Source organism: Anomalospiza imberbis, chromosome 4 (genome assembly GCF_031753505.1).
Source record: "Anomalospiza imberbis isolate Cuckoo-Finch-1a 21T00152 chromosome 4, ASM3175350v1, whole genome shotgun sequence".
Classification (NCBI taxonomy): domain Eukaryota; kingdom Metazoa; phylum Chordata; class Aves; order Passeriformes; family Viduidae; genus Anomalospiza; species Anomalospiza imberbis.
The window spans coordinates 42,676,865-42,701,214 of NC_089684.1; the positions used below are offsets into that span (position 1 = coordinate 42,676,865).

The 24,350-nt window shown below is 40.4% G+C and overlaps 1 protein-coding gene across 1 annotated transcript in view; it reads right to left on the bottom strand.

The window, feature by feature from the left end:
* Window positions 1-12,678: 12,678 nt before the first annotated feature.
* Window positions 12,679-24,350, bottom strand: part of NAA15 (N-alpha-acetyltransferase 15, NatA auxiliary subunit) — a 37,182-nt gene continuing 25,510 nt past the window's right edge. Inside the window, exons 13-20 of the mRNA XM_068188052.1 lie at window positions 23,940-24,068; window positions 21,301-21,514; window positions 20,303-20,496; window positions 18,261-18,369; window positions 17,801-17,899; window positions 16,933-17,076; window positions 16,399-16,496; window positions 12,679-14,141 (exon numbers count right to left, since the gene is read on the bottom strand). Coding sequence (XP_068044153.1) covers window positions 13,941-14,141; window positions 16,399-16,496; window positions 16,933-17,076; window positions 17,801-17,899; window positions 18,261-18,369; window positions 20,303-20,496; window positions 21,301-21,514; window positions 23,940-24,068 — 1,188 coding nt within the window. The 3' untranslated portion in view covers window positions 12,679-13,940. The remainder of the gene's footprint in view (window positions 14,142-16,398; window positions 16,497-16,932; window positions 17,077-17,800; window positions 17,900-18,260; window positions 18,370-20,302; window positions 20,497-21,300; window positions 21,515-23,939; window positions 24,069-24,350) is intronic.

Genomic DNA, 24,350 nt, shown 5'->3' on the forward strand with positions numbered 1-24,350 from the left:
ATGGGACATTCCCGTGAGAGGCAGCTGAGGGGGTGTCTTAATCCATGAAAGGCTTCCCAAAGTGCCCCCCGAGTCATTCCTGAAACCTGGCACCACAGGACTGCAGGTGATGCAAAAAACCCAGAATCTGTTGTAAGGGACAATGGCAAACTCCGCCCCCAGGGAGGTGCCTGGATTTTCCTACCTGGCCTCAGCAGATATTAACCCATCAGATTCCATGCTTTTTGGGGGGGAAAAAATCATTATCTCCAAGAAGACCAGCTGGAGAGGATCAAGGGAGCATTGTTGGGATCCATGGAGTAGTGACATTTTCCTTATTGTGTCCCTGCTACTCTCTTTCTGTCCCACCCCCCCCCCCACCACCACCACCTATTTTCTATTTCTTTCTCTCTTTTATGTTTACTATCAAATAAAACCCATGCTGCTGTCACTGGCATATGATCTCCTTTGCATCTTAATTCGGGCAGAGGCATTTCTAAGAACCTTAGTAATGGGATCCTGACACACAGGGAGCATCCACAGGGAGTTGCATTTATGAGATGTTTGCATTGCTGTCACATACTCCAAAGGCCTGGAGTAGGAAAGGGGAAGACCAAGAGTGTGAGGGCTTGTTTGTAATTGTGGGGAAGGTTTACTGTGATGATGTTGTGACTCAGCCTGTGGTGTGATGCTGCAGCCCAGACTCCCCTCTCAGTTGTGTCAATGCTGTACAGACACAGCTCCCTCATCCTTCGCTCACAGGAGAGGTGATCCAGTCCCTTAACAACTTCATAACCCTCTGCTGGACCAGCTCCTGGAGCTCCATGTCTCTGTTGTCCTGAGGAGCCCAGAGCTGGACACAGCACTCCAAGTGTGGCTCACCAGGACCAAGTAAAATGGTAGAAGTGCTGTGCTCTAGTGTGGCAGGCACATTCTTTTTTCTCTCAGGATTTTTTCACAGAGGAAAGAAAGAGAAAACCATTTCTATTTCTGCTCCTTGTTTTTCCCATGTGGAATGTGTTTGGAGAATTGTTTACCTGGGGTGATTGCTTGGTTGGATTCTGGTGAGGATTGTTTCAGCCTGATGGCCAATCCAATCCACCTGTGGCTGGACTCTGAGAGAGGGTCACGGGTTGTGAGTGAGTTAGATATGGTAGTTAGAGAAAGTAGGTATGTAGTTTTAGTATCTCCTTTAAATAGTATATTAATGTATTATAACATAGTTATAATAAAGAAATCATTCAGCCTTCTGAACTGGAGTCAGACGTCAGCATTTCTTCCCACCGGGTTCACCTGCATTTACAATAGTCCAGCCTGGCTGTGCTGCTGCTGCCATTTACAGTCGAGAAGCAGATTATGCCTGGCAGGGAAGGACACTGGAATTAGAAAGGATTGATGTATCTCTCAAGAAGGGAAGTGTGGCGTTGCCCTAACAATCTGTTAGCTCTCAACACAGGTGAGAGGTAAGATCATCAAGTTTAAACAATGTTCACCAGCAAACATTTTTAAAGAGTTTAACCCCTACACTGAAAAGCAAATGTAGATTACAGTAGTTGAGAGAACTGTTACCCTAACAGGGGCTTTGCAAACCGATAGCTAGCCAGAATTCCTAAGGTTTGGATCAGATACCTAATAATAGCCTTTGAGAGTCCTCCTCTTTACGCTGGTATACGTGCCCCTGACCACTTGGGGTTTCTGCATGCACAAATAATAAATCATCCTGAGATCCTACAGATCAACTGTCACGTGGTTGGAGGACAGTGCTTTGAGCAACCCAGTATTACCATATAAAAACAAGAGGCTAGACTAAATTTAAAAAGCATTAAAATATCCAGAGTCCAGAGCAACTTCAGTTACAGTGCCCATCTTAGTTTTTGGCATTCCCTTTCCATCTCGGACCAATCCCCAAGACTATAGAGATGTTCCTCCACCCTGTAGTCCTCTTCTGAGACAGGGTGATTCCATTTATGCTCTCAAATAATTCATTGTGTCAAAGAAGAGGAGTAATTTTATCGAAGGGAGATTAAAGGGTAGGGGGAGGAGGTTGTGCCATCCTCAGGTTCCTTCTGTCCCTTGCACAGAATTGTTCCTTCTTGCACCCAGAGTGCAAAATGTGTTTTGGCTAAGGAGAGGAAGCAGAAATAACCCCATCTCTATAAGCCCAATGATCGAAGAAGTAGAGAAATGCTAATTGTAGTGGGGAGTACTCTGATTTGGGCTCTGCCTAGTGTGCAAAAAGCTGAGTTTAAACAGCTGTTCACAGGCCAACAGCTTTGTCCTAGGTTATACCAGGGGGCCAAAGTGAATCAGAATTAGATCTGAGCTCTTCAACAGCTCTTAACTTCTTTTATTTCAACAGTCAGGACTTTAAATGGCATAATCAACACCCCACCTAGTGGCTGAGAGCATTCCTAGGCTTAAGTACTCGGCTATTTTTAAATGAGCACCCGAAAACCTTGCCAGTTAATTTGCCTCACGGTGCTGCCAACAGCCACCATAGTGGCTGTTTTGTTAGCCCTGAGACAGACAGAATCTCCTTCACTGGAAATACAGCTGCCCCCTGAAACAATGGACTTAGAGTAAATAACCTCATTTAATCCTGAGAGTTTAAATTTTGTATCAGATGTGGACGCTTTTATGTGAGCTATTTCAGTGTGGTACTGGAAATTTCATCACTGCTGCTATACTTGAAGGAATAAAGATGTTGATTAGATCCTTACATTTCATCCAGCACAGACTATTTCTGGATATTCCTTTTCCTTTCTAATATATTTGGAAACCAGCAAATAGAATTGAATTTATTTATCATCACAGAATAAATTAAAAATGCTTCTTTCTATAAAAGCTTTTGGTTTTCTTCTTTTGCAAGGACAAGTACTTTTAACGCACTCTTCAGATGTGCTCAGTGAATGAACATATAAGAGCCTAAATTCACAGCTATTTTTATTTAGCAGATGTAGAATTTTCCAAGAAAGGGGATTCTGAAAATAGTTGCAAGTCTCTGGACTTGCTTAGCATTTCAAGAATAGTTATTTCTGCTGTCTCCTGAAGGAATATTTTAGCATGTTAGTCCCATGAAAATGCAGAGTGTTCAATATCAAAAAATTGCATCTACTAGGTTCTAAGTTAAGGAACAAATTATGGGGAAAAGTGTAAGTCTAAGGCTGTTTCATTTACTTGGTTTTTTTTCTGATCAAAAAGCTTCCAGGTGATTTAATGACAAGTAGTTTAAAAATGCCTTTAGAGTCTCTTTAAAGCTTCTTTTAAAGTTTTCCAGAGATACTGTACCTCTGACTTCTTGTGGGGCTTTGGTGTGACGTTTCACATCCTCCATTTTTGCAGGAAAAAGTCCTTTGCTTTTGCAAGGAAAAGTTCTACTATTGCAAGACTTGACTCTGCAAGTTTTAAGGAGAGTTTAACCCCCCTCCCCCAACACATTCCTTTATGACAAAATACAGATGGCAGAAACGTTGGAGCAGCAAAGAACAGCTTTTTAAGATACGGGAATCTATCTTTTGACACAGCTGCTTTACTGCCAGTTACCAGAATGTGCCTTTCCTATTCACTTCCATGCCCTTATTCTTGTTAAAACTATAAACCAAAAAGTTTTCTGAAAATTAAAAACAACAAAACCTTTCCCATTTCTAGTTTGTGCTTGGATGTTTTCCTTGTTGCAAGCCTGGAGCGAGCTGTGGGCCTGTCTGCATAGCTGATGTGACAACTCAGTAACTTCTGCATCAAGAGCTCGGCACAGCAGCCAGGGCTCTTCACACACCCCAGCACTGCCTGCACGTCCAGGCTCGGGTGCTGGGCATGCCCTCTGCCCTGGTGGGATGGCTCATCCAAGGGGAATCAGAAAGAGCAGGGAGCATCGTGACAGCAGAGCTGCAGGCTGCCAGTGAGCAGCAGAGTGGGTGTTCAACCAAAAACTGCTTCCCTGCTTTCTCTGTCGCTGCCATTGTACATGCTGTGTTAAGGGTGTCTGCATGTCCCAAAGGGTCATCAAATGCCACGAGGCTTCTATATTTACCTGTGTGCACCAATGCCCCAATAAATCATCCCCAGGCAGCAAACAAACCCAGCTGTATTGTGATTTGCCTTCATGTTGAGACCTTGACTCACAAGACCTTAAAGTAAGGATATATTATGCATTTTATTATCTGGTAACACGTTTTTCTTCCAATAGTTTAATCTCAGGGTGTGGTTTTGTTACTCATTTCTGCAAGACTAAGCTTTCCTCCTTTTCCCAGGCTCACTCTTGTAATGCAGGGCATAGTCCTACTGTGATTTCAGCTAAGACATGGAATAAAAATGCATACTGTCACAGTTTCATCCCAGGCTGACACCAAGTCCCAGAGATCCAAAAGGATCGGGGAGAGAACCAGAGCAGTAAAAACCTGAAAACCCATGGGTTGAGATAAAGGCAGTTTAATAGGGAAAGGAAAAGCCACACACACACAAGCAAAGCAAAACAAGGAATGAATTCTCTGCTTCCCATGGGCAGGTAGCTGTTCAGCCATCTCCGGAGAGCTGAGCATGTAACTTGGTGTTGTGGTGTGACACTGTCCCAACACCAGGCACCCGTGAGAGTCGCTCGCTCACTCTGCCACAGCCGGGCAGAGGAGAGAGAAAAAAGCTAACAAAGGGCTCATGAGTTATGTTCTGGGAGAGACACTTCAAGGGCAAAACAGGCTCAAATTAAGGTTGCAAAGTGAATTTCTTACTAACAGAATCAGAGGAGAATAAGGAGAAGTAAAATAAGCCCTTAAAATATCATTTCCCTCCAGCCCCTCCCTCCTTCCCACCGACAGCTCAGGGAGACATGGCAGTCTCTTAGTCAGTTCATTACTGAGATTTTCTTCCAGTGCTCTGGGAGAGGAGTCCATCCCCTGTGAGACTGTGGGGGAGACAGTTCTCCACAAACTTCTCCAGCGTGGCTCCAAATCTCACAAGCAGCAGTCCTCCCAAAACTGCTGCCATGTGAGTCCCTGCCACAGGCACACAATCCTCCTACAACTGCTTCAGCATGGCTCACTCTTCCACGAGGTGCAGTCCTCCAAGGTCAGGCTGCTCCAGCCTGGACGCAGGGCCCTCTCTCTCCACCAGGTCTCCCACTGGGCCAGAGCCTCCTCCAGGCTCTCCCACTCTGGTGAGGGCAGCTCCCCTACGGGCTGCGGGTGGATCCCCATGGGCTGCGGGTGGATCTCTGCATTCCCCGTGGATCCCCATGGGCTGCGGGTGGATCTCTGCATTCCCCGTGGATCCCCATGGGCTGCGGGTGGATCTCTGCATTCCCTGTGGATCCCCATGGGCTGCGGGTGGATCTCTGCATTCCCTGTGGATCTCTGCATTCCTAGTGGATCCCCACGGGCTATGAGTAGATCTCTGCATTCCCTGTGGATCCCCAGGGGCTGTGGGTGGATCTCTGCATTCCCTGTGGATCTCTGCATTCCTAGTGGATCCCCACGGGCTATGAGTAGATCTCTGCATTCCCTGTGGATCCCCAGGGGCTGTGGGTGGATCTCTGCATTCCCTGTGGATCTCTGCATTCCTAGTGGATCCCCACGGGCTATGAGTAGATCTCTGCATTCCCTGTGGATCCCCAGGGGCTGTGGGTGGATCTCTGCATTCCCTGTGGATCTCTGCATTCCTAGTGGATCCCCACGGGCTATGAGTAGATCTCTGCATTCCCTGTGGATCCCCAGGGGCTGTGGGTGGATCTCTGCATTCCCTGTGGATCTCTGCATTCCCCGTGGATCTCTGCATTCCCCATGGATCCCCACGGGCTGCAGGGGCACAGCTGCTTCACCGTGGTCTCACCACAGCCTGCAGAGGAATCTCAACTCCAGCACTTGGAGCACCTCCTTCCCTTCCTTCTACCCTGACCTTGGTGTCTCCATGTTGTTTTCCTTCACATGTTCTCACCTCCTCCTCTTCCCTGACTAGGAGAAATACCTTGTGACATTATTTTGATTTTCTTCTTAAATATGTCATCACAGAAGGGTTACCAGCCTCTGTCCTTGGCCCAGTTTTGGCCAGCAGCAGATCCATCTTGAGAGCCATCAGAGACTGGCTCTGCTGGACATGGCAGGAAGCTTCCAGGAGCTTTCCACAGAAGTCACCTTTGTGACTGCTACCAAAAAGCCCCCCTGCTACCAAAAACCAGGCCGTGCAAAACGAATACATTTGGGAAGACCCCAAATGTGCCCCCTTTCCCTCTTCTCCTCACTTTATATAGTGAGCATGGTCTGGAATATCCCTTTGGTCAGTTGGGCTCACCTGTCTGGGCTGTGTCTCCTCCCACCTTCCCAGGCACCCCCAACTTGCTCCAGTGTGGCACCACAAAGAGCAGAAAAGGCCTTGGCTCTGTGTAAGCCCTGCTCAGCAATAACACAAACATCTCTGTGTTATCAACCCTGTGTTCAGCACAAATCCAAAATATCCCCATAGCAGCCACTGGTACTGCACCCAGGACACTCAGTCTTCAAGGTATCAGCCACAAATATCTGCTTTTTGAGAGGGTCACAGGTGAGGGAATATTCAAAAGCAAATACTAGGATGTATTCGTGCTATGGAAAGTACTTTGATCTCACTAGCAAGAACAATTTATATGTATGTAGAAAAAGAAAAAAAAAATCCCCAAAACAGATGGTGCCCATGCATCTGATCGTATACATAGGTATGAGACAAAAGCTTATTTTCCTGATGGTTTGCTAAGATGTCCTTTCAGATATCAGATTTATACACTTTTTTACTGTATTCAGAGTATAATCCTTATAAATAAGGATAAATACTGCTTGTTTATTACTTATTCCAGTGGCCTCAGTCTTTTTGCTCTTCTTAACACTTGGCAACAGCCTGTGCCTGCAGCCTAGCACTGAGCTCAATTTGCCTCCTCAGCTTCAGCTTAGCTGCAGCACAAGGCTTTTCCTCCATTTAGGTAAATTTAGGTCACCATACGTTTTTTACATAGGTTGTATGCAATTTTTGTACCTGTCAATAATTTAAAAAAGGCAGGATGGTTTCAGTGCCAGCAGGGTCCTGCAGTATTAAACAGAACATACAGGACATGGTGGAAAAGGTGCCCATCAGGTGACAAAACAAGAATTCAGAAGAACAAACAAGTTCACTCTTCAATAAAGCAAAGATTGTTGGTTTTTTTTTTCCCCCCAGCTCAAACAGTTACATCTCACTAAGACATTTGACTGACACTGCAAGTGAAGTGAGATGCAGAATTGTGAATGTTTGATGATTCCAGTGAGGAAAGGAAATACTTGAAATGCACGATGTAAACAGTCAGAAGCCAAAATTTTCCTAAAATTTAATAAAAATTCTTGCAGATTATAAAGACAACTGTAAGAAAAATTAGCAAATAATTAATAAAAGCAGCTTCATAGATTATAAGGAATGTCTGATTTACAGCTTCATATTTTTGCAATAAAATCTTACAAATTACATGCAGGGGAACAAAACTGTTCCTATCTTCAGGGACATCTCTGTGATCCTCTTAGAATGGGGCCTTGGCTCTTGCTTTTGGAAAGTTCAGGAGAAAATATCAGACACTGAAAGAGCCCCCACAAACCCACCACTTGCATTTACCATGGAAATGCCAGTCTTGTTGCACGATCCACTCAACAGCCACATCACTGCTCCCCATTTGCTTCCCTCTAAGAAAAGGCATTTACACATCCCTTGGGTTTGCTCCATGAAAGCAAATTTGGAATAAAGGGCACTTGGCATGCACTCCTGCATTTAGAGGGACAAGAGGGGCCACAGAGAGCTGTTTTTCTGCTACTGCACATGGGGCCTTCAGAACAGATTGCAAAAGCATGACAAGGTAGGAAGACCTTTTATACTTGATGGGAGTGGGCAGTTTCAAATGGTGAAAAGTTCAAGGCAGGCAGTTTCCCAGCACAAATGCCCTTTCCCTCCCACAGAAGAACAATGAAGTTATGAGAACGTGGACAAGGAAGGGATGCTATTTTTTAGGGGTGGTGGTTTTCAGTAGGGCACAATCTGTGCAAAGGAGCCCTTCTTGCAACAAGCCCACCTTTCCCACCCAAAGGGGTGAATATGAGGATGCTGCTGCCATCCCTTCAGGATCACAGCCACCTTCCCTGCAGGCATCCACAGCCAACTGCTGCAGCCCTAGCACTCCCTGCAGCCAGGGTTAATCAGAGCTGTTATTCATTACACACAGTAATTAATGAACATTTTTTTCTAGGTAATCTGAAATGCCAGGTGCACAACACACTGAAGGTTCCTATATTGCAGTATTATCAGCAGTCTGCTTAGCTACTTTTACTACAATTTGTCAGCATCATCACATTATTTTGCAAGCTAATTGATTAAAATCACAAGATACTCTGGGATACTGAACCAGGAAAACTTTGGGATCAGGAAGGCTTATGGGTGGGGAAGAGAAGCCTTATTTTATTTAATCACTAAAAATTGTATCTGAGGAAAAGAGCAAATGCTTCTTCATTCAGCTTGCCTCTGAACACCCATTTATCCAAATCCCATATTGGCTACTGCCTAAAAGATCAAAGGATGGTTTTTTTGGTGTACATACAGTTAGTTTCTGGGCTAGGACAGACAGCTCCTTGCCGAGGTGGTTCTTTTCCAGCCTGACTCCAAAGGGAGTCACAGCCTTTTCCTACAGACCTGTTTTTCCTTTTTTGAGAGCTGCACCCCATCAACAGCTGATCAGTCTAGAAAAAGACAAGGGGAATTAAGGGAACTGGCTGAGGGATCCTTTATTACAAAGCTGTAATCCAAGGAGGACGCTGAACCCTACAAGGAAACACTAGTACTCATTTACAAACAGAACTCAGCATTTTTATTCTTTGATTGACTTCCTGCTAGTTTTGATATTTGCTACCACCAGAGAAGAGCATAAAAACACAGTACAACATTGTTAACCAGTTAGGAAGGCTGGAAGGGAAAGCAAATCCCAGTACAATTGCAAGTAACTTGGTGGAGTTTATAATTAAGATTTTTTTTGAACGGATCGGCAATGAAGCAATAAATATGCTGCTGCACTGAACCAACAACAGGATTTAATGACTAACTTTGTAGTTTATTGCATTACAGTTTAAAACTAAATGTTATCCATCATCATACATTCACCAACCAGGTAAATGACACTTTTTCATATGTTTTATGCTAAATAGCTAAAATTCTGCAGTAACCAAACTAGACTAGGACTAGTAGAGGTAGATATTGAATGGGCAGTGCCAGGCAGAAATATTTTGTGAAAGTACTTCTTTGTCTTTCATTATGAACAGTTAGCAGGTTTAACACTTTTAATTAAAAGAAACATCTTAGGGAAGCTGTTCTAAGATGCTTTAGATTTTGTAGCAACTCTTCTCTTGCAATATTACAAACTCTTTGATATTGTCTCTCATAAAATGGACAATTTTTGTCCTTCCAGTTTTCTGCCACAATTTGCATGAAGACTAACATACAAAGCTAGTCTTTGTCAAAATACTACTGGTTTTTCTTGTACCACACCAGAATACACATTTGCAGCTTCCTTGGCATGGGAAGACTGCATTTATAGTATTTACAGCTCCAGTCATCTTCCTAGCAATAAAAAAGCCATTTTATATTTAATCTAAAATGGAATTTCTATTATGCCACCTCCTTATAACTCACTTCCGTCTTCTTTTGGTGAGCCGCTCTATCAGTTGCTCCTTGCCATTCCCACTGCTGGCTGTATGCTCCTGGAAAGTGTCTCTGCCCAACACAGCCATTAAAAATTAGTGTTTGTAGACTGCAGCTTTAATTTCCAGGAAATATAGTCATGACGGCATGGCCAGAGGTTTTATAGAAGCATACACCCTTTGTGCCTCACTTCATCCCAGGACAGTTGATAACTGGAAGGCTCCTGGAAGCAAGAGCCTTTCCCCAGGCTCAGCAACCACCTTCCTCCAACTGGAACTTGACCTTTCATTAATGAGTTTATAGATGGCTCAAATCAATTACTCATACAACCATCTAATTACACTACATTTGCACCATTTTCCTTCACAGGACCCCAAAGCACTGTGTTACCACATGAGCGTAACTCTGACTTCCACATAGTTCAAGCTATTTTACATTACACTTCGGTAAAAATGGCATTTGTAAAGCAAAATTCCTTAGGGGAAAATATTTCAAAGCTAGCTAGATACTCTGTACAGAACACTTAGAAAAACAGTTAAAGCAATCACAAAAAGGGAAAAAATACAATTTTTATCTGGGTCTACTGAGCTGGATTATGGTATCAAGTGGTTTCGTTGGCATTAGTAATACACATCCAAAACAGAACTGTGGCAACAACATGTGAATGCTGCAGGAATGATGGCAGCAGTGCTCCAACCCCCAAAGGCATCACATTAGACAGAGACCTTAATTCTTCTTATTTATGTTGCTCACATGATACTGAAATAGTATGTGCACCTCTGGCTGCTCCTCAGGCCTGATCTCCCCCTGCCTTCATGGGTGTTTTCTTTCAGGGAAAACACAATTCAATCTGTGAGTATCTACACCAACTTCCAGAGTCCACTGTTATGGCTGCAGCACCTCCAGACCTTGCAAATCCAAATGCTAAAGGAAGATTTAACAGGCTGATCATAAACACCTCACCTAGCCCTAGAGTTCCCTAGGAAACTTGGAATTTGCTCCCCATGCTAGGGGAAAACCTGTGTGACAAACTTCCCTCTGTGTTCAGGCTGACACAGCACGCATCAGGACAAGCCTTCCCCCATGAACATGCAAATATTAAGAACACTACCAAAAAAAAAAAAAAGAAAAAGAAAAAAAAAAAGTCTAATATAGCTTTTAAGGCATTTAATATGCAAATAACGTGATTACTGAATAGGTAAGTTTGAGGCTTTTTTACCTGCTTGTTCACACATATGCCTGCATGCTTTGGTCTCTACATGGAGGAAGCAAGTACCTCACCCACCATCACAGGGAAAACCACAACTTCCAGTTCCCTACAATTTAAGCCCATGAATAACTCTGGCATTGCTTCATGCAACGTGCACTATCTTCTCTTATCTAGGCAAAATTTATTGTCTGAACTTTTTTTGCCCCTAGGAAAGATACCCGTATCATGTGTCATCACCAGTGGCTCCACTGATGGCGACATTCTCCTTCTCCAGTGAAAATCATGGAGAATCAAACAAAATTGTGTCATGCTAATGCTCTAGGTCACTGACCACAACTGTATCCCCTGCTCACCTGCTTTGGCAGCCGAGCACCAGTGATTACAATTTTGGATCTCAGCACACAAAGGAAGGCTTCCATTGCAGCACAGCACTCTGTGCTACCAAAGAAGACTCACTGCACTGGATTTCAACTTCATTTCCAGCTCTTAAAAGCTCTTCCTCAAAAGTCAGCCTTGCATCTAACAGGACAGATGTGAAGATGACGGAATAACAGTTTCTTTGCCAATTAAAGAACCTCCATTTTCAGGCAAACTCTTGGCTTAGTTTCCTGTCCTGGCCTTGCAGTCTTCTGGAAGGGGATGAGTAACCTCTTTAATCCAAAAGCACCATCTCTGAAGCAGTGTGTATGTCTTTCAGCAAGGTTATCAAGTGTCTTTAGGGAAATCAAAATAGATGTGTAGATGAAGACTTCTGGAAGGCCCACTGAAGCATCCTTTCCCCCATTTGCACAATGAAAGATAGTGAGTAACTTCCAGCTTTTAGTTCATCCATTTCAATACAAAAACAGGCAGTGAAAAAGTAAAGGAAATAATCCCATTTATAGGCAACACCCAAAACCCCCAGTATCTGGAAAAAAAAGAATTTGCTTGATGCAATTCACAATCTGTTACAAGCACTTATCTGCCTCCAGCTTAAGCATCAGCAGCCAAGAAATGGGCAGCAGTACTCAAGAGGCAAGGCCAAAAGCTTGCAGCTTGTGTAGGCAAGACTGAACCATCTCCAGGAGTTGCAGAAGACATACAGTCCAAGTATCTCAGGCTGCAGAAACAACTGAGATCAAGACAGCAATACTAGAGTCAGTTAAAGGCTCTGTAGGTATTTTAGTCCCTAAAAGCCCAGCAGGTTAAATATACAAATACAGCAAACCCACACTTCTGACGGGAACTATACTGCAAACATACACCAGGATAGGATAACCGCGAAAAGAAAGTGGAGCTGAAGACACAACAAAGAAAAGCCTGTTGTTCTGAATGATAAAAAACTACAAACCCCCATAAGTCTTCTGGGATCTCTTAACTGTACATGTCAATCACTGAATTCCATTAAGTGGAAGAGGAAGGCTGTGTATCCACAAAACAGATACTCTGTAACTGAACTCCTGCAGCAAAGAAGGCACTCACTTTGTAAGCTGTAGTTTATTTCTGTTCTGTTTTATATGATGAGCCTACAAAAGAAAACATTTGAGTACTTATCTATATTATTAACACAGTAGACTTATAGACTGAAGCTTGACTTGGAAACAAAATTCATCCTAACACAGGTGGAACTTAAAAGCCAAGTAGCAAAGCATTGTGTTATAGGACGTCCCAGACATTCAGTATTTACACAGAATGCATTTGCACTTTATACTCAATGACCACCCATCATCAGCAGTGACACTGTTAGCATGACTGGACAGCACAGTAAGCCAGCCCTGAGCTGTACTCCAGCAAACCCATTCACTGTCAAAGTACAACACAGATTGGTTTGAGTATTCACACAGTTGTTTTTCAAAACATTTTATTGCATTATATTTGGTACCTTATGTTTGACAAAGGAAATTACATCTGTAACTGCAGGAATAAGAAGCTGGTCTGTTATTGAAAAAAAAATCTTGGGCCCCTTAAAAGTTACAAAGTCTTGGGCTTGCCTGAAACAACTGAGCAAGAAATATATTCTTAGAAATGTAGGGCTTCAAGTATTACAAACCTGTGACACTGTGGAAAAGTTCCAGAGGTATCTAAACTGCAGCACTTTTTTTTTTTTTCTGCATAACGTGAACAAGGCCTGCTGAGGTTTTAATCTATTAGTCTCTTGATCAGTCAAAATGGTAGTCAGGAGTTTTCCTCTTTGCAACTTCAAGCCATAGTATGTTCTCATTTTGTTTTCACTCTATGTGAAAAATGCATGCCATCTTTCTAATTGGTGCCACATCACAGTGCGTAACTTTATTTGGTTCTTGCATTACAGTTTTAAAAAGTTTGGCTAACCTATGCCGATAGGTTCATCTCAAGAACAGCAGTGCTCATTCTCCCCTCCCCACCCTAAGTTTAATTCCAAGAGAGGCCATTTTAACTGGTTCCTTCAGGTAAAAACTGTGGTGCAAGAACACCAAACTGATCGTGTAAAGTGAATTTCAGAGACACAACAAGCTTATTGAACACACTATGTTTCTTAATTCTGGTTGATATCCGTATGTCCAAGCACCCCAATGTAACAAGTACGTTGCAGGTTTCTCTCTATATTCTGATTCACATTGCATACTTCCTATGGACACAATCATCCCCCGTATCAAAATCAGTCAGATGCTAAAGCCCCATCAACTCTTTGTGCTCAGTGAAAGAATCCAGTGCTAAAACAGCAGTTTTGCTGTCTGAGATAACAGTAATCTCACAAGACAAATTTAAATTTAATATTTCTGCCACACACCTGCTCTGAGGGCTATACACCTCCAGGTCTCATATAAATTAGTTTAAAAACATGGGTGGGTAGGTGAGGAAAAGGATTGTTTATTTTTTCTTTTTTTTTTCAATTTTAGCAGCTTTTAATTTTTAAGAAACCAAACAACCTATAACCAGTAATATGTTAGATATTTTATATATATACTTTGTCAGCAGGATAAAAAAAAAAAAAGTAAAACTATTTGAAGGCAACGGGGTTTTTTTCCTTCTGTTCTTTGTGTAAGTTAGAACAATTCAGCAGGTGCGTGACAAAAATATTATACACCAGATATGGTCCAACGTCATTTTTTTGCAATAAAGTTGTTCATATTTCATTGGCCAGTTCTTCAGGTTCTGCAGAACTATCTCCATTAACTGTGATCTTCATATCCTCTTCATATCCAGGGGGCATGAAAGCCAAAGCATAAGGGAAAAGCTTATGACAATTTGCTCTGTAAGTTTCAGATGCTTCTTTACAGTCTCCAAGGCTACCGTCACATAAAGCTTCTAATACCTCCATACAAGTCTAATTAAAGAGAAAAATAAAGAAGTGTTATGGTTTCTTAAACGTTCAGCTGAACACTCACAACACAGGTTTCGAACAGCAGTTCTGCTGTCTGAGACAAGAATAATCTTACAAGACAAATTTAAAATAGTATTTCTGACACAGACCTGCTCCAAGGCTCACACACCTTTCAACATCAAATGACATTTTAACGAAACACAACATGAAATACCAGTGTAGTCTGATTTGAAAGAATGCAGTTTAAAAAGGGATCTAAAACACAGCTAGAAATCTTACCTGTAAAATGAAATACTAATTTGCTACTTGTTTCTTATTTTCCTAAAAAAAAAACCAAACCCATTCTTGCTAACTGGCAACCAAGAACCCCACCATTCTTGGGACACACTGACCATTCCAGCAACACATAACATACCTTTCAATCAAATCAAATTACTCTGAAATTACCACATTTTTCAGATATATGCAGTTTCTTGTCCATTTTTGGTCATGATTTAGAAGAGAAAAAGGAGATTTCCTGTGTAATTTTTTTCAGCCTGCATTCCAACCATGAGAAACTAACCTACTGAGCTCCACTAAAGCCTGGCAGCATTTAACACCTGCCCATGGCTGTGTGCAGGCATTAGCACAGCCAGGCAGTCTTTTCCTGCTCCTCTGACATTCAGTACAGTTTTTATTTCTTCTGTATACTGGGATTAACTGTTCTGTCCTCCTGCTGTAGGGTTATGGAGCTCTCCTCAACAACCCCTTTTCCTCACATTCGCTCTTTGTAACACTGGCAACCACCAAAGGTCAAATATATCTGGTTTTATGGCTGCAGCGTGCTCCGAGACAGCTGGTCTTTATAACAATGAAAATAATAAATTTGATCTCTTTGCACACAAAAATGCCTTTCAACATACACCTAGACTCCTTTAGATCCTCCATTTTTAGGGCACTTTCAATCTCTCATCTAGAAGCTCAGTAGAAGTCCAACTCTTCCTTCGTGTTGGCACCAAACATGCTTAAACTCCACAATTTCAGCTGTATCACAATGCACTGTACAGGATGTTTATGCACTGTGGAGTTGGTAAAAGCTTCTTCTAGTCTTACCAAGTTTGCACCTCCAAACCAACCAAGCATTTTTGGTTACATTTAATCTTTCCCCAGTCCAATTCCCAGAATCCCACTCACAGGCAAAAATCAGCAAATAGAAGGCAAATTAATTTTTGTTTTCTAAATCTATTGATAATCTAGATTAAACTCTTTGAAGACCACTCTAACAGTAAGAAAACCCAAACCCAAAAACCAACACTCAAACAAGACAAGTTTATGAAAAATGCTAAATAGGTACTTAGACTATAAAAGACATAAGTTTTGTGTCCCATACTACAACAGCTAGAATAGAGAAAAGATTTGAATCTTTAACATCCTAAAGAAGTCAACAAATCAAGGCAATTTGTCCTTTATTGTCCCTTTTACCCCCCCTCTGTCTGGTCCAAAAATTCTGCTATGAGCTTAAAATTCTTTACAATTAAAGTTCTATTGAAGCCACAGTATTTCCTAAGAGATGTGTTTTTGGAAAACTCCATTTTTTTGTCCACAAAAGAATAATTTTAAAGTAAACATTTATCAAACTTACTTGCAGTAGATCTAAAAAATTGGGTGCACAGACTACTGTAAATTGAGAGTCAGAACTGACAAGTCCCCCCAGATGAAGGTGGGGGAATGGGGAAAGGGGCATGGAGGCAGTGTCATAGGGAGATTATTCCATGACCACCAAAATGAAGCAAAGACTCAAAATTTGGTGAGCTTTTCACTTAACTACACACTAAGGCAGAACTGTGCACATGCAGCTTTTCTTAAACCTATGGTAATTCCCACAGCTTGCAGGAAGCTGACCATGGAAAGCCTTCCCAGAGTTTGTGCCACTCCTTTTCTTGTGAACAGTTGCCCTTGTGACAGCCAAAGCTCAGACAAACTGCTACCTTTTCTTTTGCCTTGTGAATTCACTCAAGTTTAATAAGTTTTCCCATTACCTGTAGCAATAATATGGCTTCCACTGCTGCTATGTTCCTATTGTCAGAAAACTAAATTAATTTAAATGTGCAAAAAGGATATTAAATATTTCAGTTCAGATGAACCTGACACCCTTTTCTTTCACAACTCAACCTCTTTATGATAAGGCACAGCAATTATTTCAGCTTCCTCTTACCTCCAAAATTTGCTTAAAGCTCCCACAGATAAAACAGAAGTTGTCTACAATTTATGAATACGTTACCTGAAGATTTCTGTTAATAAGGGATTCATCCAGGGTCATTGCCAGTTCCACTGCTCTTTTCTGACTGGAAGGGTCTAAATAGTACATCATTTTGGCAGCTACAGGAGGAAAAGTAAGACTCATCACCCAGTGGATGACCAAAACCATCTTAAATACAAACATAAAATAGAGATAATATGAGGAAGAGAGGGGACTGAACTCTCCAGCAGTAGTTCAAAATGGAACCAACTTGGAGCATAAAGCTTGATACCTAAGCAGGTAGAAAGGAAGCTGCAAACAAAGCATTAAAACAAACATTCTGCACACATTAGAAACAATAGGGTAGAGGTTTGCATTTCAGCAGCACAAAGAGAAAATGAAAGAAAACCACAGACAACCTGGCAATCATGTTGTCAAAAAAACACAAGTAGAGAAGAAAAGCACTCCAGAGGAAAGGAGTGATTGTTTTCTCACTGGGGCTGATACTGAGGTAACACTGCCAGAGAAGCACAGAAAATGAAGAAGTAGGGCAGAACAAGGAAAAAGGCAAAATACCTGATAACCTATGTGGCAGTGAGTCATAGTTCCTTTTAAGGAAAGCTTCATTGAAGTTCTTTGGATTAGTTGCTCCAAAAAGCCGATTCATTTCTTGGTTTAACACTGTTCTAACAGCATCAGGCAGATCCTTACTTTCAGATACTGTTGGAAAAAAGAAGTTGAGGTGAGCACAGGTAATCACAATAAAATATGATTTATGTATTTATTTTAGCATTTTTCACGTTTACATTACCAATATAATTGGAAAGTATCTCAAAAGAAGATGCATGAAGGTGAAGATGAAATTTGAAAAGATAAATACTGATTGTGGTTAGAAGAAGCTTAACTGTGGCACTTAACTGATACTTAGAAAAAGTCAGAGCTTTTTTACATTGATATACTCTCCCCCTTACTAATTAAAACCTATTAGGCTCAAAAGGTTAATGTCATACAGGTCTGTTCTTAAATGTGTCTACTCTGTAGCCCCCACCAGAAAAGGTGACCTTTGGGGCAGGGGAAGGGAGAGATTTCTTCCAACTCTTACCAATATGGACAGAATTCTAAGCCCTCTCCTTGCATGCTGACACAGGCTGTCAGCAGAAAAGCCACATTCCTCACTCAGCAGTTTCCATTTCTTCACTGCCTCTCTCTTTCAGCCTTCACATACTGGTCACAGTCTTAAAAACTCCTAGCAATACTGGAAAGACTCCTAAATCCAGATGCAGTCATAATAATCATACTTAATTTTAGCATGAATCAGTTGTTTAAACAGCTTTCTAATACATGCTTTACATATTTTGAAATAATTGTGCTAAAAACCAATGACTGCAGGTTTGGCATGACCTGGCAGTGCACACAGATGGAGTCCTACCAAACAGATACATACCACTGCTGAAGAGATGAATCATACACTCGTGAAGCCAAGGATGACTAGAATCAATAGCAAAGGCTCTCTTCACAGACTGAAGCATCAGAAGGAACTTCTCTGGAAAAAAAAACCCAAGTGTTGACAAGTGTTCAAAAACCTGTGGTAGGAAATCACTGCATTGTGTTACAGGAGTATTTAGTGTTTGAAATTAGAATGATCAGAAGAATTTACAGCCAAGTGTGCTGCAAAAGCTATTTTTAATAACATGCATCTATTTAACCAGTGAATTAAGTGGATAATCACCAAATGTTCACACTTTGGTTTTCACAGACTGCTCATTGTTGGAGTGTTGGTCCAGTGAAAAGTTGTGTCATGACAGGGATGGGCTCCTCACACCTCATCAATAATTGCTGCTTAAGTTCCAACACACACCTTTACAATTCACAAATTGTTGCTTTCATTAAGTGTTCTCACCTACCTTTTCGAAAATAAATCTCAAAGGCAAAAAGATGAGTCTCTATTTTGTTCTTCACTAAATTCTTCAGTGGTGTTAAAAATTTAATGGCTTCTTCCAAAGGTGCTTCAACCTACAGATTCAAGGAAGTGACACACAACTAAGTCAAAGTTCAACCCCAGTAACTACAACAAAAACCAGCTATTGCTGAGTCACATCAGAGAGTTTCTCTCCTAAGGCAGTGCATAAGATGTTTAGAACCTCTTCTGTTACAAATTTTGCAACTTTCACTCAATGTCTAAACACAGACTATAAAATCCAAAATATTTGCTTTCTGATGGCTACAAATCACTTTGGGCTATAGAGACACAAATCTTTTCCTTCTATCATACACCAGTAGTGAACACAACTGGAGCTGAACCTGCACTGAAAAGGGCAGTGTGGCTGCCCACACCAACCTACATACACGGGCCAGAGGTGATGGTAATTGACTGATAAAACACCCATGGTATTCTGCTCATGTGAACTTCAGACAGGTTCCTAAAAGCTGCCAGGTCATGGTGACAGTCCCAGCCAAAATACCAACAGCAAGCTGGAAGTAATTAGATATTGAAAAAGGTCTCCTCATCTTTGCTAGTGTAATCCAGTAAATGGATAGCTTTCACACAAATTAATTCTTGCAAGGGTTCTTTACAGACAAGTATCTTGCACGCAGAGGTTTGGGATTACTCAAACAAGAACTGTCTGTTGTCCTTAATATTTTTTTTTTATTAATAGAAACTACTCTCTAAGAAGCAAATACGAATTTTGCTGTGTGCCAATTCAGCAATTGTTGAAGTGACACACTTTGTTGCAAGTAACTTGAGTTGAAGATTGCAATGGACACCTTCCTGCTAAATTTAACTACAGCATCTGTCATAAAAAACACTCGCATCACTTCTATGTGCTGCTGATTTTACATACACATTGTGCACATAACTATTTGGAACCTATAAAACCTCATTTCAAAGCCATGCCTGTAGTGCCAAAGATACACATCCAAACAAGTCCAGGGGCAGCTGTTTCAGGAAAACGATTTGCAAGTGACCAGCTATGTGAAAAATGGTCTTTTGGCACCAACTGCATTTGGAAGTGTCTGTATCATGATAGTGATATTGAATTTGGAATTGTATTATACTGACATCTGTAAATTACAGACATAACTAGATTTGCCAAAGAAATGCATTATGCAGCTGCAATTACTCCTTATAATCTTGGGGACTGGCTAGATTTTTCATGGCTATGTCAAGACATCCCTCTACTACAGAACTCAATATCAAAACATGCTGTTGCATTTCCATCTTGACTAGCATTGCAATTAGTTCTGCTTCTTGCAACCCCTGAACTGAACAATGGAAATACCAGCAATATTCTTAACAACTAGTCAAGTTTAAGTCATATTTCCTGGCTACAGAGTGAAGTTCACTGACTCAACTTTCAAATATCCCCTCAAAAGCAAGTAAAACTCACTTCACTGTGAACAGTATGAATATAGATTCAGAATACTGGATCTATAAAGACTTGCAATTTATACTACTATTGTTATAAATTAATTTTTCCAGTCTCTATAATTTTCTTATCTTTCCCTCACATTTTTTGAGTGTTTTCCTGCTCCTTACAGGTATAACTTCTCCTAAAAGAAGAGTCTTCTGAGTCACCTCCCTTTTATATCTCGCTATAGCTCGTAATCCAGATCTCTAAATCCATCTCAATCTAGTCTACTATTTACTACTACAGCTTCTTTAATCTTTTTCCCCCCCATTCAAAACATATGCAAACAAATCTTGTTAAAGCATTCTGTGCTTCAGTGTCTCCTCTGTCACAGACTGACTGTGCAAACAAAAGAATATCAGGGGGCATAAAAGAGTGAACTATCCCTAGAAAGGAATTATTTTTAAAATGGTGCCTGTGAAGAAATGCCATACCAAAAAAATTAATAAGTTATTTAAATGATTTTTAAGTTTTATGTGTGCTCACTACAATTTTTCTAGTAATTTCTAAGACTTTATTATTACATTGGTAAGCACCTTTGCCAGTTTCTCAGGGATAAGTTCCTCTTTCGGTCCTCCAATTTCTTCATCATCATCATCTTTCTTCTTTTTCTGATTTCTCTGTTGCTTCTCCTTCTCAGCATTTTTCTTCTCCTCCTCCAGTTGTGCTTTCTTCTGGGCTCTTCTCTGCTTATTTCGTAGCTTCTTTAGCTCCTTGTCAGACATATTTGCTGTACACACACAAAGGACAAAACCACACAACACTGATGTCTCGTATTAACAGCATCAAGCAGTTGTCAGACAACATCACCTTTTTTAAACCATATCTACTAATGAGCAGTGCTGTCATTACCTTTGTAAAAGCTTATTTACTATGAATAGATTGTTTTATAGTCTATGCTGATGCTTCATAATTCACAAATTCCTTAGTGAAATCAGGGGACAGAAATTAAAATAGTATACTGAGATGAAAAATACTAAAATTTGACAAATTCCTCTTAAAGGATCCTCTAGATGTACCATTTGAGATGCCCCAAGCCAAAACTGCTTAAGCTGCTCTCGAATCAGAAATGAGAGGGGAAAAAAATACATGATTTAAACGTTATTTTTACATCAGAAGCAAGAGATGATAAAATTTAAGTTGCTACCTACTGAAATTTCTACACACTGATAAAATGCTTAAAAAGCTACTACCAAGCACATCTGCTTCACTCTCCTATTCCATGGACAAACCACCATGAGAATTCATGTTTTTGCAGTCATTCCATACCACAAACATTTGTACTTAAGAAGTACAACTCTCACTACAAACCCATCATTGTTCTGTAATAACCACAATAAGAACATACATTAGTTTAATTTCCAGCAGAACATCTACTTTACCATGCAGCCCAAGCTGCAATTTGCCAACTTTGAGTTGTGTAGAAATCTGGTTTTGGCTACCACAGTTGACAACCATAACGAATGCCAGACCTTCCTAAAATACCCACTAATTAGTGAAACTGCATGATGAATAAATCCTGAGGGTTGAATACCTGTATCAGCCTCATGCTCCTTATTTTCATCTGTTAGGGGATTATCATGAAGTTTCAAATAGATCTCTATGGCAATCCTTGCTGCTTTGAAGTAGAAGGGATGTTGTCGAAGCACATCTTCTAGTTTTAACAAATCCACATAAGACCTAAGGGTGATCTTCCTCATACAGTAAGTATGGAAGTCAAACTGGTCATCCGTGATTTCTACAAAATGCTATCACAATTTAACATAACGTTAGTTAGTAAGTATTAACAATGAGATACTAACCTGGACTTTCAAAATAATAATTTAGTAAAAGCCTACTGTTTGACAAATACAACCTAACTATTAGAAACATTTAAGAAAACCCTCCAAAAATAAAATCACGGTGAAAAGAACAGAAGGCATCTTAGCCCAGATCCAAACTATATCAATATATTAATGTCTAAGAATTTCCAGTTTAACAGACAAAGGTTTTATAGCCACTGCATTCAAACATCATTTGAGGAGCTTTTCTTCTATGAACGGCTCCAGTTTTTTTTTCATTCAAAACTATAATATTGATTTCCACTAAATACTATGGCAATGAATCCCACACTTAAATGAGACATGATGTGAGAAAGTACTTTATTCTGTTCAAGCTCTGCTTTCCACACCATCTAATGTCCCTTTGTTTCTGTTTGAGAAGCAGTGAAAAGTCATTAAGTCATGAAGTCTTTAACTTCTCCAAGTACTTATGATCTCACGTAACTTTATCCTAAACTCAGCTTTGTTTGTCAAAGCTCAGGATAGCAGAGTAAGCACAACAAGCTAATTGCAGTCTCTTCCTTTGGAAGCTACCCCACAGCAGGTGTTTTACTAGCACATTTTTAAGAAGGTGTGACACTCAAATGTAAACAGTGTGACAGATTTACATAATGGAAGAAAATACTACTCGAGTTTTAATTCCTCACGTGTCCTTTTGACTGCTGCTCCACATCTGCACAGAAGTTTTTGCAGCATTATATGTAATGGTTTAAGGATTCCTGAGCAGCAATAATTGTTGTAAGACATTTTACTACTTATGCATAGGCAGAGAATTCGTCACTGACTACGCTGTTGAACACTACATTTCATGGGCTGCTCAATCATTCAGTACTGAGACAGAGCAGGTGTTGGCCTTGCAGTTTTCAGTCTGTTTCTGTGATCGTCTATTGATGAAATAATAAAGACTATAGAGATGACTTAGTAATCTCCATCATAAACTACTTTTCTTGCAAAAGCTGATGATTTGCTCCTACTGTTTTCCCAGCCACAAATCAGCTATTAAATCCATGAGATCAACTTCCCTACTTTTTCTGAGACAGTTTAGTTCCTTTATGGTGCAAAGTATGAGATAAAAAGTGCTTCTGAAAACCAGAACACATTTTATCAACTAGACTGCCCCCTTCACATAACTGGCCCCTCTAAAAGATTTAGAAGGCATTGCTTTTTCTTAACAAAAGCTTTGATGATGGTTTCTGAATTCAACATATTTGCTCATCTTACTGTTGAACTTTACGACACCTTCAATTAATCCAATAAATAAATTAAACATAGTGACTTAAATCCTTAGAAATTTTTTTTTGTGGCTTAAGTTATCACTTTATTTGCCGACCTCTTCTGTTACCCAAGACAATTTACAAGACTAATAGGTTTTTACACACACACAAAAAAATCTTACACTAATTTATTTAAAGGATTTGTGCAAATAAAACACAGTCCTGGCAAATCACAAACTGGTGTAGATCAGAAGGGACCTTAAAGATCATCTGTTTCCAACCCTCTGCCATAGGCAAGGCCACCTTTCACTAGACCAGGTTACTTTAATAATTTTACATCACTTTTTTCAAATCAGAGAATATTCCAGAGCTGAGTCCTCCTTGCAAAAGAGCAGCAATGCTGAAATCCCCTAACACCTCTCTATCTGCAAAGAGGCACAGTTTCCCACTAAGTTCTGCTCTTTCAGCACTTCTTTTACACCCTCAGCTGTCTGGTCTTTCTTCTAGACTTTATTGTGCTTTAAAAAAACCAAATCCATACCTGCTTCTTTTTAAAGTTGTGCATCCAAATTTTGTTGTTTACCTCACTATGGATATCTACATTTAATGTGCAAGTATCCCCCCTTTTTAATAAAATTTCTACTTTAAGAAGTCTTTATTTTTGCAATAGCTTCCTTTAAACTGTTGCTTTTTTTTAAAGGAGAAGACAGTTAATATTTTTGGTAATATTTTAAACATTTATTGTGTACCTCTAAAACAGTGCCTTAATAGTAACTGAGATCTGTCCTTTAAGGATGGGCTTGTCAGCTCATCCACTTATTTTTGGACTTAAAGTGCACATACTCTTCACTTGTATCTAAATACCCATTTATTATGTACATTGCCAGAACTAAGATTATTTTTGACAGTTTTCTCCTCTCATCTGGATCTTTTAGTAACTTTATAAAATCTTTTCATAATACACAGTTTGCAATGGCACTTTTAGGAGGAAATGCAACTATACAAACTTGCCAGCAACCAACATGAAATCCCTCCTGCAGCTACATGAAAGGCATCCTTACTGCTCAGAAAAGTAACATATCAGTACAGTAAACTTAAACCAGTGTTTTTCAATCTAAGTCATTGAGCTGAATACATACTCTCTCAATTTCATGGCATTTCTTAAGTGCTTCTCCAAATTTGTTCATTGCCTTGTAGGCTTGTGCACATTCTGTCTGAAACCACATGCACTGCATTTCATTAAGGTTCTCTACCGCCGAGGTTCCTTCCTAAAAGCAAAAACAGCATTATACAAAAAATAAATCTCACTGGATTCATCGGCTGCTATTCCTTTTATCTTGTCCTAATTAAAAGCACAAATAAAGACAATGAATGTTAAATCTCAGAACTGAAGTCTTGAAAGTTGGAAATGCCACAGTTAAAATTGATTAGCTTTGTTGACTAATACAAAAATACAAATATAAACATCTTTGTTACACGTATTGGAAGAGTCAGAAAGACACAATGAAGAGCCATGCAGTGACCATTTCATTGTGACAGTAACTCATCTT